This window comes from Pinus tabuliformis, chromosome J (assembly GCF_031772625.1).
Source record: "Pinus tabuliformis cultivar Carrire ecotype Pingquan chromosome J, CPIR1, whole genome shotgun sequence".
Classification (NCBI taxonomy): domain Eukaryota; kingdom Viridiplantae; phylum Streptophyta; class Pinopsida; order Pinales; family Pinaceae; genus Pinus; species Pinus tabuliformis.
The window spans coordinates 1,437,054,492-1,437,071,825 of NC_142295.1; the positions used below are offsets into that span (position 1 = coordinate 1,437,054,492).

The following is a 17,334-nucleotide window of genomic DNA, read 5'->3' on the forward strand; positions in this document are numbered from 1 at the left end:
TTTTTCACCTTTTGTTCAAAGTCATACTCTTAGCACCCACGTGTGGTTTTCTTTCTTCTTTCACTAGTTATCTCTCTTTCTCTCTATCTCTCCCCTCCCCCCCCCCATGACCCCACAAGAATTTCGAAAACAATCTTCTTTGCTCTGTCATATATGAAAAACATGCATGTTACTATGTTCTTCGCTTACTCCACTACTATTTGCTTCTCCCCCAACCAACTCTAACTACCCTGCATGAAAATTCGAGGTCTTGGAATATGTGGTCAATCAAACATCCCAAGTTGGTAAATTACTCATACCTTTAGAGAAATTTAGTTACCACTCCCATTCCTTCTTGTAATTATTAGTAGTTGCGTAGTAATATGAAATTAAATTCATGATAGTTAGGAAACTCCCCAGTTTGCTCTCCCAAATTCATATATGGCATATGAATGTGTGTTTCCTTCTCTCTTCTTCAATTTTAGCAATATATTAAATAAAAGGCATATTACATTGCATAAAGTTTGTCAAGATATATGCATTGGGAGTTTGTAGCATTGCAAGTCTTCATTTTGTTTCCTAAAAATAAATTGCAATTTCAGTTCCAAAAAGCTACAAAATTACATCTTGCATATGTGTACAAAAGTACACATTTATGAGTGTTGGCTTGGATTGGGTTGACCCAGGTTCAATCTATACTGCGCACTAACAAAACCCTCAATCACTAGACCTTTCGGCGACCACCTGCAAGCAGATCGCAGTCTCACCCAAAGTGACTTTGGGAGGATGCAGAACTAGGTTTCAACAACCTTGAAGGATTAGGAGATGTGGTATTATTATGTTTTCTTATTCTTAATAGTCATAAATTACTTCACCACATTACTTTAATCACTTAAGCATATCATATAAAACTATAAACCATCATTGTGTTAAATGAAACTATAATAATTGCAACTCTAAAATAGATAATAGAAAATATGCACATGAAAACACCGAATTACCATGGTTCACCCCAATGTGGGGCTATCTCCACAAGAACTATTTCTTATATAATGAATATTTGTACAACAAACAGTTCTTGGCCTGCGCACTAAGATGCAGGTTGTCTGCACACTCAGATGTAGACCCAAGCCTCCTCTAAAAAGTACAAATCACAATAATACAACCATAACATTGATATGGATCTCAAAGATAGATGATTATCTTCTTATTGTTTTACCCTATAAGGGTTACATCATCAAAATACCATGGTCCAAATACCATGGACTCCCTAAAACAAGAAACTATGGCCCAAAACCCATCGATCCTTTACAAACATCACGTGATTTTACAAAAAGGAGGGTCTTTGACCCAACCCGAAGCCCTTACACCGCGCGGTATCTTCCAAGTGCTCCATTGCACGTTCCACTTCGCGTTCTATTGCTCTACTACGCGGTACACTTCATGTTCTGTTTCTCTACTATGCACTCCATTCCACAAAATGCGGAGTCTTTGCCAAAATCTAGGCCAAGTTGGGATGCGCCCAATAAGCCCTCAACACTCACATGTGACTCTCCCGAGTCACTCAACCATTTTGCCTCTTATCTTTGCAGCAATGATGTTATAGGCACTATTGAACTTTTGCAAAATGTTTGTGACTTGCTTCTCTTCACTGCGAACTTCCTCTAGCAATGCCTCTATCACAGGTTATATAGCCTTCTGCATCATTGTTGTCTTACTTAGTCGAAGCTCTTGAAGATTCTCATCCACTTCTTAGGATATTTGGAGAGCCTCATCCTTCCATGGTTGAGTTCTCTCTATCAAAACCTTCTCTTCCTTCCGTAGCTCCTCTATTTTCTTCTAGAGGGCATTTCCCTCATTAATCTTGGTAAGATTTTGCGAGATTGGTAATGTCTTCGCAATTGCCCAAATATCTTTCAGTTGTTGCTACTTCTGTTGAATGTCTTCTTGAATTTTCTGCACATTTGGATCTTCCTATAGCAAAATCCAAATATGTAAGCTTTCATCCAAAAGATTCCCACAATCTACCACTATTGTAGAGATGTCGACCATTGCAGCCTTCAAGTCAGTCTCCCTCTACTCTCACACTTCCTGTGGTGTGGTTGGTTGTAGCTTCATCTACAACTCATTGATATTCATCTCATATGAAAATTGTACTTCGTAAATTCTATCCTTATATCCTTTCACTACAAGGTTGAGCTTCGCAACCTTGTCCTCCACTGGTTCCTCTTTCTAGGAATCAAGGTTTGGAACCTCTCAACATGTTGCTTCAACCACTTCCTTCAACTTTTGTTGTTGTTGTATTTCCTAATCCCTCTCCTCAATCACTTGGTTGAGCTTCAGCTACAGCGAAGCTCGCTCTCTTTCTACCTAAAAGTTCAACTGCGAGGTGTGTTGTTCGTGTAACTTCATCTCATCTATTATCTCCAGATGTAGCTTGTTTAATCTTTGCAATGGTACTACTACGATGTTCGTGTTGACATGCCTTCATTATTTAGACTGTTGCTAAACCTCGACAGAGTCAAACTGCAGGTCTCTGACAGGTATCGGTGCTATCTGCACTATAAGTGTAGGCTCTACTAGTCTTTCCTCTCCAATCTTCTCCACTACCTGTGATGGTTGTCTAACTAACTGTGCCAATATCTTCAACTCTGCAATTCGCTCCTTGACACATGTTAGAAGTGTGTTGTAGTAATCCTCTAACTTGTTCCATGATTCTGTTGTTACTTCATGGATTTTATCCCCAATCTTATCCAAGTCCCCATCACTAAGGACCACTGGCATTATATCCTTTGTCTTTTCTGTCTTCTGTTTATTTTTGGCTCTTGAGGCATCTTTGGCACCTACCTTCCTCTTCTCTATGAAAACTTGGTCTGTCTCTATCTTTTCAAACTCTTTAATTTTCTCATCACCTTCAGGAGGATCCTTGTGACCCTTGTCTTGTTGATCCTCTTCTTATGACTCTTACTCATCCTTATCCTTATCTTTCCCACTCACTTCTTCGTGCTGCAATCTCTCCTCCTCTGTCGGACTATCTTCTCCCTGTGTCTTCAGTGCAGTCATCCATTCCATTGACCACTGTTGTACCTGTGCTAGGGGATCATCTTATTTTACCAAATATGACAGGGGATGCCATTTCTTCTTTGTGTCCCTACGAGCCTATATATAAACTTTGTGGAAATCCTCCTTAAACTTCAGAACAGAGTTATATTGCTCGTGTAGGCTCGGCGAAAGGCAAGGGTGCTCGTTCACCAACATGTGTAAGTCCATATGACATAACACAAAAAACATATTGTTTTCCTGTGCTCGCGATGATTTAGTGGTATACCACAGGGAGTTATATCGCGTAGCTTCACAAACGTCTGATTATATCAGAGGGAATTACGAATCTTCCGGCTCACTCCATGCCAGCATTGCAATTATCAAAATTATTCATGTGTAATGAAATGTAGTACCTTTCTCTTAGACCTCGTGGCAGTCGTCCAAACACTCCCGGAATAGATATGTGGCTCAATTGTACTAAACCCCATTAGCGCATTGCACAGCTAATAAAACCAAAAATGCAGGGACTTCATTCACTCAACACTTCCTCATGATCTTCCCAGCTAGTATATGTGTTATGAAGCAAACTCCCTGGTCGCTGATGAACTGATATCATAAGCTCACTTCCCTTTTGTCAATCCAAAAATTTTCTTCAAGTTCTCGGCTATTTTTCTATCCTGATCTTTCCCAACAAATTCTTCTACGAGATTATGTCCTTGATACGACAATCTTTTGATTCTCCATGTGAGCATTTGGTCTATAGGGATCATCTTCCCCATCGAGAGGCATCCATCGTGCACCAACACAAGCAGTTGTCTCACACATCTTGTGCTCCCTGTACTTCTGCCGAAGTGTGACACATTCAACATGTTCAGTAATCTCAACTTCACCAATCTAGTTACCCATTGCTGTGGTTCTAACCTTGTCACACCACTCTCAAGGTAGTGCACCTATTTCAAGTATTTGTCTAGTGTGAACTATGGGTATTTCTTCATGTCATTGAAATCGTAGTCCGCAAACTTCAGCTGCAGAACTTTCCCAATGATTTCTCTAGCAAATGGCACTAACTCAAGCAAGCATTGACTCAAGCAATAAGGGCGTGAAGGTGCCATACTTCACATCCTTCGAATCTTTCACTAGTTTTTCATATGGTTTCCCTGGTGGAATATATAGTGATATAGGCGATGGAAACGCCACGCCATTTGTTTCCACCTACACTTGCTCTACTTCTTCTTCACTATTTCCTACTTGTACGGGCTCAACATGTTTCTTGTCCTGTTTCTTCTTCGTTCTTTCTTCCTTGGTCAGTTTTTTCGCGGGGATCTCCGCTATGTGCATGATGACGTTGTTGCAGGTAATGTTATTGAGAGCATCTCAGATGATGTTGCAGGTGTATCATTTACTACTTTAGATGTTTCTTCCATGACTCCGGCTAAGCCCTTCTTGTTGAATATACGAATAAATTATTCAGTCGTTAGGATTTTCATGCAAAAATTTCTGCGACTTCTTCACATTAGAAATGCTAAAATTCTTAATTCAGACAAATGCCAAATCTGGGCTGGACATGACTTTTTATAACAATTTTGAATTTCTAACCTCATCATTATATCAGATTGTGCTCATTAATTGCATATATATCCCTAGATCTTGACAATTTGTCTTCATAAATGCAACTTCCCATGTGTTTTAAAGTTAACAATCATATTTTTCAGGCGAACTTTGACGCATCCTATAGTGTAGCGAACAACCCCTCTTAGGTTGCAGCTCCTATGAACTTCAACACAATCCATATTATAGCGAAGTAATCTTCCTATGTCGAAGCTCTCTCTGCAGCGTAGTTTATAGTCCAGTTACCACTTTCAACTACAGGTGGCACAAAGACTTTTCTTCTTTCTTCTTCAGAGTGAAGCTATATGGGCAGGGTTGTCCCTGTAAAGCTTCAACCTACTACCATTTACTCTTCCCTGAATCATTTCTCCATTTAACTTTGCTAATTTAATTGTGCCTCCATCAGTAATATGCTTGATAATATATGGGCCCAACCAATGCATCTTGAATTTTCCTAGAAATTTTACAAACTCACTGTCATAGAGGAGAACAAGTTCTCCTACCTGGAACTTCTTCTGCTTAATATGTCTATCATGTCAAGCCTTTTCTCTTGATTTTTGTACCTATTGATGGAATCCTTCTATAAATTTGTCTTCCTCCAAAGCAAGAAACTATGCCATTCTTTTCTTCATTATATCAGGGTCTGCCATATCTGTAAAGGTTGCAATCCTCAAGCTAGGCACGATGTACTCCATAGGAATCACATCTTCTTGCCCATAAACTAACATGAATGGTGTCAAACCTGTCAACTTTTTACATGTGGTCCTATAAGCCCATAACACTGCTGGAATTCTAAGGTCCCAGTCATCTCTATTCACATTACATACTTTAGTAAGTGAAATCTCCAAAATATTATTAAATGCTTCTACTGTTCCATTGGAATATGGATGATAAGGGGTACTCTTCTGATGATAAACTTGGAACTCCTCAGTCAATGCTTCAATAGTCTTATTTAGGAAGTGTGAACATTGGTCACTCATCAAAATTAGACATCCAAATCTAGACAATATGAACTCAAAAATAAACTTCGCAGCAACCTTTGCACTGTAGTCCCTTACGGGTTGTGCTTTTACCCAACTTATCAAGTAATCAGTCATTGTAATTATGTACCTTGCACCAGTCCTCTTTCCAAGTGGGTTGATAGGTCCAACAAAATCAATGGCTCACTTATCAAAGGCTTGCAATGTCACTTGTGGTACTGATGGCATCTCATCTCTTTAGGAAGGCTTCCCTATTCTTTGACACACATCACATGCTCAGTAGTACTCCTTCGCATCTTTATCTAGTGTAGGCCACCACAATCATGCTCTCAAAACCTTTTGTGCATTAGATTTTCCTGGATAGTGTCCACTAGTTGCGTCCCCATGAGCCTCTACTAGAATCATCTATATTTCATGCTCATGAACATATCTGTGCATTATCTCATCTGGTCCCATGTTATATAAGTGTCCCGCTATTATTGAAAATTCAACTACCTTAATCACTAATTCTTTCTTTTGTTGCGTAGTATACTCTGAAGGAGCCATTCATGTCGTAAAAAATTGAATGATATCTATGAAATGGCCATCTACAACTCTAATTCCAAATAACTACAGATCAAGGAGATTATCCTCCATGTTGGTTGGTTCCTCCCCTGTTTCCAATCTTGACAGATGGTTAGGTCCTACATTCAGTCTCCCTAGTTTAATATTGATCTCAAAGTCATATTCCTATAATAACATTAACCATCTGCAAATATTTCCTCTTAAGACAAGCTTATTAACCAAGTACTTTAGCGCATAATGATCTATAAACGCCTTAAAGTGTGATCCCAACAAATAGTGTCTAAACTTCTACAAGGCATATACCATGGCCAGTCCTTCCCTTTCTTTAGTGCTCTAATTCTTTTCTTCTTTAAATAACTTCCTACATGCAAAATCTATCGGATGATCAATCTCTCCTGCACCAGGTTGTGCCAATACCACTCCCAAAGCTATATAAGAGGCATCCACATGGACATGGAATTCCTTATTCCAATCAGGGAACACTAGTATAGGTGCAACTACCATTTTTTCTTTCAATATGTCGAGGCTCTTCTAACATTCTTCATTCCACTAAAAAGTTACATCCTTCTTCAACAATTTCTCCATAGGCACAGTGATCTGAGCATACCCCTTGATGAACTTCCTGTAATACCCAGTATGTCCCAATGTAGTGCAAAGTTGTCTTACTATCTTAGGTAGAGGCAAGTTCACAATGATAACAATCTTAGCAGGGTCCACCATCATTCCTTGCTTACAAGCAATCTGTCCCAAAAATATGTCGAAAGGTACACAAAATATGCACTTCTTTAGGTTCAAAGATATCTGATATTGTCTACATGTGTTGAGCATAAGTCTTAAACTTTCAATATGTTTTCTCAATAATCCAAATATTGTCCAATCATCAAAATATACCTCTAAAAACTTATGGATGTATTGAAGAAAATCTTGTATTGATTTTTGAAAATATACTTCTGTAACCAAGCTTTGGATATCAGATGAAGGTTTATGTTTTCTTGATCCTCAAATTCTCAATCTTTTAGTTCTATCCAGTCTTGAATCTCCTTCTTCGACAGGTGCCACATCCACATATCCTTCAAACAAATCCTGGTCCTAGCAACAGAACCATTTGTTGTCTTGGTTCGGGTTGACCCAAGTTCCATCTATACTGCGTACCAACAAATCCCTCAATCACTAGCCCTTTCGACAACTACCTGCAAGCAGATCGCAGTCTCACCCGAAGTGACTATGGGAGGATGCAGAACTAGGTTTCTGCAGCCTTGAAGGATTAGGAGATGTGGCATTATTATGTTTTCTTATTTTTAACATTCATAAATTACTTTGCCACATTACATTAATCACTTAAGCATATCATATAAAACCATAAATCATCGTTGTGCTAAATGAAACTATAATAACTGCAACTCTAAAACATATAATAAGAAAATATACACATGAAGACACTGAATTATCATGGTTCACCCCATTGTGGGGCTACGTCCACTAGAACTGTTTCTTATATAACGAATCTTTGTACAATAAATAGTTCTTGGCCTATGCACTCAGCTACATACCCAAACCTCTGCAAACTCAGCTGCAGAGCCTCGCCTTCTCTACCAGAGTACAGATCACAATAATACAACCATAAAATTAATCTAGACCTCAAAGATATATGATTCTCTTCTTATTATTTTACCCTATATATATTATTACATCAAAGGGTTACATCATCAAAATACCATGGACTCCCTAAAACAAGCAACTATGGCCCAAAACACATTGATCCTTTACAAAAGTCACGTGCTTTTACAAAAAGGAGGGGCTTCAACACAACCCAAAGCCCTTACACCGCATGGTATCTTCAAGTGCCCCACTCCATGGTCCACTACATGTTTCAGTGTGCTCTCTACTCCACAAAATGTGGAATCTTTGCCAAAATCTAGTCCAAGTTGGGTTGTGCCCAACAATGAAATGCCCTATGAGTTGTCCATATAGCTATGAAAATGCATTTCTAGTCCTAATACTCACCTTACCCCTAAAAAAGTAAGAATTACATATTGCATTATGTTAAAAAATAACACATTCAAAATAAAAATCTATAATCAACCAATATGGTTGTATAAGGGCCTAATTTTAGGCCTTCTGCCCATCTATCAAAACATAATAGAACCAGATAGTTCCAAAAATCATTAAAACAATGTTGTTCCATTTATACAAAGATAACTTTTCACAAAAAAAATCCAGGTGACTCTGTGTCTTCTAAGAGCTTCATTTTCCTACTTAGTTCAATAATTGAGCTTGTTCTAGTACTTTTATGAATGATTGGTGATAAAATTTAAAGTGATCCACCATGTTTACTCTATAGAAGTGCCACTACCCCATATCTAGTTGAAGACCTTTTTTAAAGAGAGTTTCCACTATCTTGTTGCTCTCCTTGTAAACATGGCAACAACTAAAAACATAAAAAGTGTCTCTCATGTGAAGAAATTCCTCCAACAAAGGAAAAATATGTTCATTATGGCATCTATGTGCCCCTTTCACCCAATTGATGATTAGCTTTGATTCCCCAAAAATCTATATTGAGTCACAACCTTTTTCCTTTACAAACAATAACAATAATTTCAAAGTCAAAAGTTCTGCAAAATTGCCAATGCTAGTTCCCAAACCCATTTTAATGGAGAAAGAGTGTGTCTCAAATAGATGGAGAATAACACCCCCACCACAACGATATGCTTTTCCCTAAGAGGCCCCATCAAAGAAATCCCAAGGCTAGAAGGTGTCTATGTCTTAAGGAATAAGATTGCAACACGAGGGAGTTTTGTCCTTAGGGAGTAGAAGAGCATATATGGCCAAACTCAGGGTAAAAATTCTATCAAGCAAGAAGAGGAAATCTTAAAAAAAAAAATCCTATTTCAACCAATCCATATGCCCCGACAGATTAGCAATGGGAGAGTTTAGAACTTTGAAAGGTCTTGGTTCTCCAACCAGGATCACAGAGCTTCTTCCATAGATCTCCCTTGCCTTTCTATTATAAGTCCTAAATGGATTTTGCATATTGTCTATACACATTTAGTGAAAGTGCATTCACTGGAAAGATGTTGAATAGTCTCCTCCTCTGACCTACGCAAAGCACACCAAATAGGGCCTTCGATAAGCCCCTTCCGAATGTTGTCCCGGGTAGGTACTTTACTTTTAAGTAAACACCACAGGAAGATCCTTGAATTTGCAAGAAATTTTAATTTCCAAATATGTTTCAACCACTAGACCTACTCACCTTGAAGTTGGTCCGACATTAGTTGAAGATAAACTAGTTTGTGGGTATAATCACCAAAGGGAGAAACTTCCCACTAGAGCTCATATTCTCTCTCTATTAGATGGGTTTGGGAGGAGCACAAAGCTATGATGTAACCTCCCCAAGCCTCTGAAATTGCTTCGAGAATACCCAACCTCTTTGTTGTCTACCATCCTTGAGTCCAAATGGTTGTGTTAGTTGAATTAGAGATGGTTGTGTTAGTTGAATTAGAGATTTGATTCAAGTGGGTGATTCCTCTAGCATTCAGGAGGCCCACAAGTTCCCTTGAAAGGAGAAAACTATTCCCACACCCAGTCCAATGATCCAAACCTATCTACACCCAAGTTCCATTGCCACTTCTCCAGGCCAGTCCCTCCTCAATGACCTGAAAGGATGATAATACCACCTTATAGATAACATAAATATTAGCTCTCATCTTAGTTGGAGATTTGATCCATTCTTTAGTGGAGGTAAGAAAAATATATTTCATATGAACCACCAATGTCCATAAGCTTTGAGATGTCAAAAGTCTCTAGCAAAATTTGGTTACCAGCGCCTTGGAAAACAGTGGAATTTTCTTAAGCCCCCATCCCCCCCAAGCCTTCAGCATAACTATCCTCTCCCATTTAACCCACGACACGACAAACTGGTCAGGAGATCCCGCACATAAGAATCTCAAATAAATCTTGTCAATTTCTTTTAGGGTTCCTTTAGGGATCTAGGACAAAGACATCTAGCAAACCGAGATGGCCTCCAATATTAGATTTAATAATCATTAGCTTCCACACATGAGAAAGCCACCTTAGACTCCATATCTTTAACCTCTTCTCCAGCTTTGCAAGCAGTCAATATCGATCTTCGTTTCTATAAGAATTTGGCTTTAGGTGGAAGCCTTTGTACTTCATCCCTTCATCACAATGCATTAGTTCGAAAGGAAATAGTTATTGAAAGAAATATAATTGATCTTATTTTAGCTAAAAGAGAGATAGAATCGGTTTGCTAAGATTTACTGGCATTCAAGTGGTTCATCCAAACATATCCAAAAAATCCTGAAGCAAACATGCATCTCAGCATGAGGAATTGCAGAAGATGAGGATGTCATTAACAAAGAGTGAGTGTGTAATTGATAAATTTCTAGTCACATGTATGCCTTTGAATTCACCCATACGTTTGGTCTCCTTCAACTATCTACTTAGTCCCTTGCCACCATAAGAAAAAGTTGAGGAGATAAAACACACCCTTGCCTTAGGCATGTTGTGCATGAAAGAAAGGGGAGGTTGATTTCTTGATAAGCACCAGAAAGAAAACTAAAGTTATGTAGTTCATGACCCAGGAGATGAAAGGTATTTTGAAGCCTAGGTGGGTCAACATAAGTCTTAAATATAGCCAACTCACCCACTGATAAGATTTGGAAAGATCGATATGAAGTACTGATCCTTTTAATTTTCTCGTCTTTAAATTCTGAAGGGCCTTTTACCACCCCTATGGTCTTATGGATCTACCTTCCTTCAAGGAAACCAAAATATTCCCCCAAAATGGATCTAGAGAATATGGGCTTGATTCTTCTCGCAATTACTTTGGAAATTATTTTATAAATACAATTGTAGAGAGATATTGGCTTGAAATCATCAAAAGTATGTGGATTGTCCACCTTAACGATAAGGGCTGTGAAACTTGAGTTAAAATATGCCCTTACTTGCCCTGGAATTCTATACTCCTCCACCACCCTCAAAATATCTACTCCAATATTGTCATAGAACTTTGGGAAGGACTCCATCGACCCACCCATCTGACCCAAGATGCTTGTCCTTTTGAAAGTTGTGCATAACCTCTTGTAGCTAATTATTAGTAACCTCTTCCATTAGGTGAATGTTATCATTCTCATCAACAAACATTGGAAAGAGTTGAGCTATCTTGATCACTTCGGCTACTAAGGATCCATTTGGAGCTTTGAAGAGATTCCCAAAATATTCCTTCCCTAATGCTGCTAGCTCTTCAAAGGTTGTAGTTTGGGATCTAGTCCTTTCTTCCAGCCTGCAGATAATGTTTCTCATCTTCTTTCCCTTGGAAAAAAGTTGAATTTTTTTTGTGTTCTCATCTTTTCATTCTAACGAGACCAGTCTACTCTTTAGCCCCAAGTGGCTTCCTTTTGTTCCAATAGGTTCCACTTTCTAGCTTCAAGCTATTTTAGTTATTCTTTGGAATCATGAGTGGAAAAGCCCCCATCATTAGACTCTGACAAAGATCTAAGTTCATCCTCTACCTTCCTTAGATCATTAATCATCCATTTCCCATTTACAGACTACCCAATGAAAAGTGGTTTCTTTGACCTTGAAAATGTTACCAACAAAGTGATTAGCCATCAACTCTCCTAAGTCTGAATTGAAAGGAATCCAAGTAGAATGCACCAATTCCAAAATCTTCATTTTGAAGCCAAGATGTATTAAATTTGAATAGGCTCACTGGTTTCTTCCCTACCCATTTAATCTCCAAAAAGATAGGTCGGTGGTCCAACTCGCGCTTGCATCCTATCCAATTATGGATCAAAGGTGTTTCATCTACCAAACGTTTAGTAATCAGGAATCGATCTAATCTCTTCACAATTCTATCTTCTCCCACCGTATTGTTCCTCCAAGTTGGTTTCAACTTGACCAATTCCACATTGATTAAGTTGTAAGCCAAGAGTACATGAGAGAAAAAATCATGATAGTGAATCCATCCTTGCGTGTGGGCCGTAGACCTCTAACACCCCCATTGAAAAGTTTAAATCCCCCCCCCCAAATATCCTATTTGTAGAGGAGAGAAAATATTTCCTCATAAGAGATTACCAAAAAGGCTTCCCATCCTTATAAATAGACATTAAGGATGGTTAGTTGCATTTTTAATTTGGTAGAAAAACACTTGAACCCAAGAGTAGACTCAAAGCCCCATGAGTGGATTTTTTTAGCCTATTGCTAACCTTCCTGATCTTCCATGAACCCATTGCTTCTATAACTTTGGCAATTTCATCCCCATTCCCCAACATTTCTTGGAGGAGGAGAATACATTAACAATTTGAATCTACTAATCTCCTCAGGGATTTTTTTTTTATGGCCTCACCAGACCCTTGTAGTTGAAAGATTTAATGATCATTGGGAAACCCCTCCTAGGGATTTCACTATTATAAGTGACCCATCACTAGAGAGTTGTTTCCCTACTACTAAATCTAGTGGAGGCATATCTTGGGACTTGGCTAAGTGTGACTTCCTACCTCTTCCCTTCCCTTCAAGTTTGAATATGAAAATCTGCCCCAATCCCCTAGAGGAATATCCATAAAACCATAAGGGGGATGAGGTCAAAGATTGTAGTGTTGAGTACAATCGACGAATTCATATCGCCTTCTTCTAAGGAGACAATAAAGGATGTTATAGAGATAGGGTTTGGGAGACACTGACATAGTTTTGGAGCGCGGTGTAAAGAGGGGGATAAGGAGGAGGGCACAAGTTGCGAAGAGTCAAAACATATTTTTCCCAAATCACAAAACAAATCAACCAAATTCATAAGAGAGGTAAGGGAAGAGGGAAAACCCAAATGATGATTTGTTTGTTCCTCCACGTCGGAAAGGGTTTCTAATGCCAGTCCTCCTGCTTCCTTAGCCACTTCCATCTCCTTGCCTTATTCCAAGTCTAGAAGAATAAGGGGAGGAGGGAGAATGATTGATGAGGTTCCATGTCCCCGTGTTCCTTCCATATGTAACGACTTATCCTCTGAAGCCTCCTCTCTAAAGAGGCCCCTTTTTTCATCTCTGATAAAGAACAAAGTTACCAACTTAATGAGAACTGTAACCTCAAAACGAGAAATCTAGCCAAAATACCCCTATTTTTGTGTAAGAAACATGAAAAAACACCCCAAAAATGAAAAGTGGTGATGCTACTTCAACATTTTTTATTTTTTTCAAATTAAAATTCCAATTTTTTTTAAGCAACGACATTAAAAACCAAATCTTTTGTGCAATAAATATAAAAAAACACTCTAAAAAATGAAAAGTGTTGACGTTGCATCAACACTTATTTATTTATTTTTAGTTTTTTTTAATAATGGCATTAAAAAGTGATTTTTTTGTGTCATAAAAAAAGGAGAAACAGTGCAAAATAAAATAAAAAATGTTGATATTGCATCAACACTTTTTTTTGGTTGAAATTTCAACATTCTTTAGCAATGACATTAAAAGTAAAATACCATGGCTTTGAAAAACCTTAAATTCTAATAGTTTTTGACGATAGCATTAAAGATAAAATATCACAGCGCCAAAAAAACTAAAAATTTCCAACAATTTTCAACCATGGCATTAAAGATAAATATCATGACTTTGAAAAGAGTTAAAATTTTGACATTTTTTAACCATGACATTAAAGATAAAATATCACGACTTCGAAAAACCTTAAAATTTTGACATTTTTCCGTCATAGAATTAAAACCAAATATCATGACTAAAAAAAACTTGAAAATGAATACCTAAATAAAAGAGTCACTATACCAAAAGTAATTTTTTTAAATGCTAAAAGTATAGTTTTTTTTAAATCTTAACCTAAGACTAGTTGACACATTGCAACGAAAAATTAAAAATCAACCATCAGAGTGACACCTAGTGGGGCAGACTTCACCCATCGCAATAAAAACTTTAAAATTAACTATGAAATTAACACACAATGGGGGCATGTTTATCCATTGTAACGAAAACTTAAAAATCAACTATCATATTGAAATATAGTGAGTCGAGTTGCTAATTGATAGAACCCCTCAACCAAAAAACAAAGGGAAAAAATAGATAAATATATAAAAATGAATAAAAACAAAAAACAAAAAATCGAAAAAAAAATTAATAATAATAATAATAATAAGTAAAAAAAATATTAAAACATAATTAAAAAAAAAAGAGTTCAAAAACATGAGAAATAAAAATTTAATTAAAAAAAAAACATAAAAAACTTAAAAAAAACCTATAAACACAAAATTTCAAACCTACAAATATTTTAAAAAATAAATAAATAAAAAATAAAATAAAATAAATGAAGAACAAAAAAATATCTAACTAAAAACATAATTCAAATAAATAAGTCAAATTAAAAAATAAATAAATAAACACAAAGTCCACAAGGTCTTGGATAGACGGTGATGGGGTGCTTTGTTTAGGCACTCATTGATGTGATGTCACCGGTTCAATTCTCCGCCCCAATCGGGGTGATATATTGAACATGTTGAAGATGTAGCCATGTCAAAATTACAAAAATAATAAAATAAATAAACACAAAAATTAATTAAAAATAAAAATAAAAAAATAAATTAAATTAAATTAAAAAAAAAAAAAAAAAAAAAACAAAAAAACAAAAAAACAAAAAACAAAAACAAAAACAAAAAAACAAAAAACAAAAAAATACGCCTCGCCGCTAAAGGGTCGTAGGCAAAGGTGACTGGAGTGGTGGTGACCTTTCTCACGGAACAAAAAACAAAACAAAACAAAACAAAAAACAAAAAACAAAAAAATACGCCTCGCCGCTAAAGGGTCGTAGGCAAAGGTGATTGGAGTGGTGGTGACCTTTCTCACGGCCCTTCACTGGTGGAGCATCCCATCCATTCATTGACCCCCTCATATTTTTTTTTCAATTATTTAATTTTTTTTTAACAATTTTTTCAAATTTTAATGTTTATTTATTTTATTTCTTTTTTAAATAAATATACAATAAAATATGTTTCAATTTTTTAAACATTTTGTATTTATTTATAAAAAGAAATTAGTTTTTAATATTTTTTTAATTTTCTTATTCCAATTTTTTTAATAAATTTTGATTTTAATGATTTATAATGTTTTAATTATTTTCTTTTTATGTAATTTTTTGTTTTTTTCCTCAAATATTTGTTTTAAATATTTTCTTCTTCTTTTTTCTTTTAAATAATTTTATTTACTTATTTATTATTTTGATTTTTTTTAAGTTGTGTTTTTTTAAAGGTTATTTTGTTATTTTACTTAAAACTCTATGTGAATCATTATTTTTGAAAAAAAAATAAAAATCCAAAGTTATGATCTTTGGACACAGAGTTCATAAAAATTGATATTTTATCAACTTTTTTTTGGAAAGTTTTACATAAAAAACATTTATTTGACCTACAATTTTTAGCAAAAAGGTTCTTAAATGTGTATTATTTTAATTATATCTATATGCAAAATGTGTATTTTTTTTCAAATGTTTTGAAAATTGTTATTTTTTTAGTGACAATTATTTTATGTGTAATGAAGTATTTATTTTCTTTGTTTGAAGTTCAGCTTTCCATTAACTAAATGAGGCATTCCAAATGGGAGTGCTCTATGCTACTGGCTTGCCTAGTGGAAAACCAACTCAGTAACATAGATTAAATATCTTTTGGTTACAAAGGTTTTGCTTAATTAGTACATTAAACAAATAGAAGCTTTTCCCAAAATTTGCAAGGAACCTTGAGAAATCAGAGGAACGAAGGCCTTACTTTAACGAGCTACATAAATAAAAACTAAGTATTGTCATATGTTATAAGGAAAAGAGACTAACTAGAAACAACGTTAAGCTTATATGGTCGCCTGAAGCTATAAATTCCCCGTGCTAGGAGTCGCCTAAAGCCATGAGGTAGGAGTTTCCTAGAGCAATGACCTGAGAGCCATGAACGTAGAGTCACATTGAGCCACACATGCCAGTCTGCATGGACCTTTTGACCAGAGTCTCTAAGGCAATGTGTTACACTAGGGAACTTTGCATTTGTGAGCCACAACCTGCTAAGACGAAATTTCCCACATTTATGTGCCAAGACTCCACTTAAGCCGTGAAATTACCACCAAAACCCACCATCTATGTTACTTTCAAGATTGAAGAAGAGTAGACTAGACCATTGTTGGTGTTAACACCCAGGTTGTTCCCTATGACTCCCAAGGGAATACGGCCGGGGTAACCACTAACCAATCTTTGGATCACAGTTTCTAGCCAAACTGTAATCAGAGAGGGCTCTCTCTTTATGATTTGTCTCTGTTATGATGTTGTTTTAGGCTAGGTATTATGCTCAGGTTTTGGTTTATGTTTTGGTTGAAGGACTTCTTTCAGGTCTTACAGTGTAGTGTTTGAGGAGTGAAATATCATTGGGCGATGGAGTCCGGAATTGTGAAATGATTTGATATGCAGGATTGGTGGTGTTCAAACTGCAGGGCCTATTTTGTATTTTAGACAAACAAACTTAGCTTAAATGGTGATGTATGTCAACCAATAGAAAGCAATTAAGAATTTTCTATTAAGCTGGTGAGGTGAAAGTGTAACACGCTGCGCAGGAGCAAACTTGAATTCCTGTGACAAAGGCTACTGTGAAAGATGTATTCTGAAAGTGCAGCAATTAAGAATTACACTTATCAAGATTGCATCTGAAGAAAACATTCATTAACAACGCAGATTGAACTCAGGGTATTCATTGAATAAATCCTGAAAGTTATTCTTTTTCCTTGTTGCTAGATATTTAAAGTGAGAAAACATATGGATTTTAACAAACAAAATACATAACAGAGAGAGTTACAGAGACTTATTGTATGGTGAAATACACAGGAATCCAGCAGTTTCCAACAGACACCAGTACGCATTCAACACTTCAGAAATCCGAGAAATTCCATCACTTTCTTTATTAACTTCTGAAAGGATTACAGCATAAGAACTTCTTCAGGAGAAATCAACAACAACCCTTGCAAGCTCATGCGAAGGGGGCTTTATAGGAATGCGTATACAAAATATCTCAGGCATTGAGTCATCTGAGAGAGAAAATATCTTCATAAATTTGTTCAGAAAGTAGAGAAGAAGTTATTACAACTTTAAATGCAGCATAAATGCCCTTTATGTCTGTCAGAGGATA

General features: G+C 36.5%; 1 protein-coding gene across 1 annotated transcript in view; it reads right to left on the reverse strand.

Moving 5' to 3' along the window:
- Positions 1-3,729: 3,729 nt before the first annotated feature.
- Positions 3,730-17,334, reverse strand: part of LOC149232759 (uncharacterized) — a 41,053-nt gene continuing 27,448 nt past the window's right edge. Inside the window, exon 3 of the mRNA XM_089381996.1 lies at positions 3,730-3,864. Within this exon, the coding sequence (XP_089238122.1) occupies positions 3,730-3,864 (135 nt within the window). The remainder of the gene's footprint in view (positions 3,865-17,334) is intronic.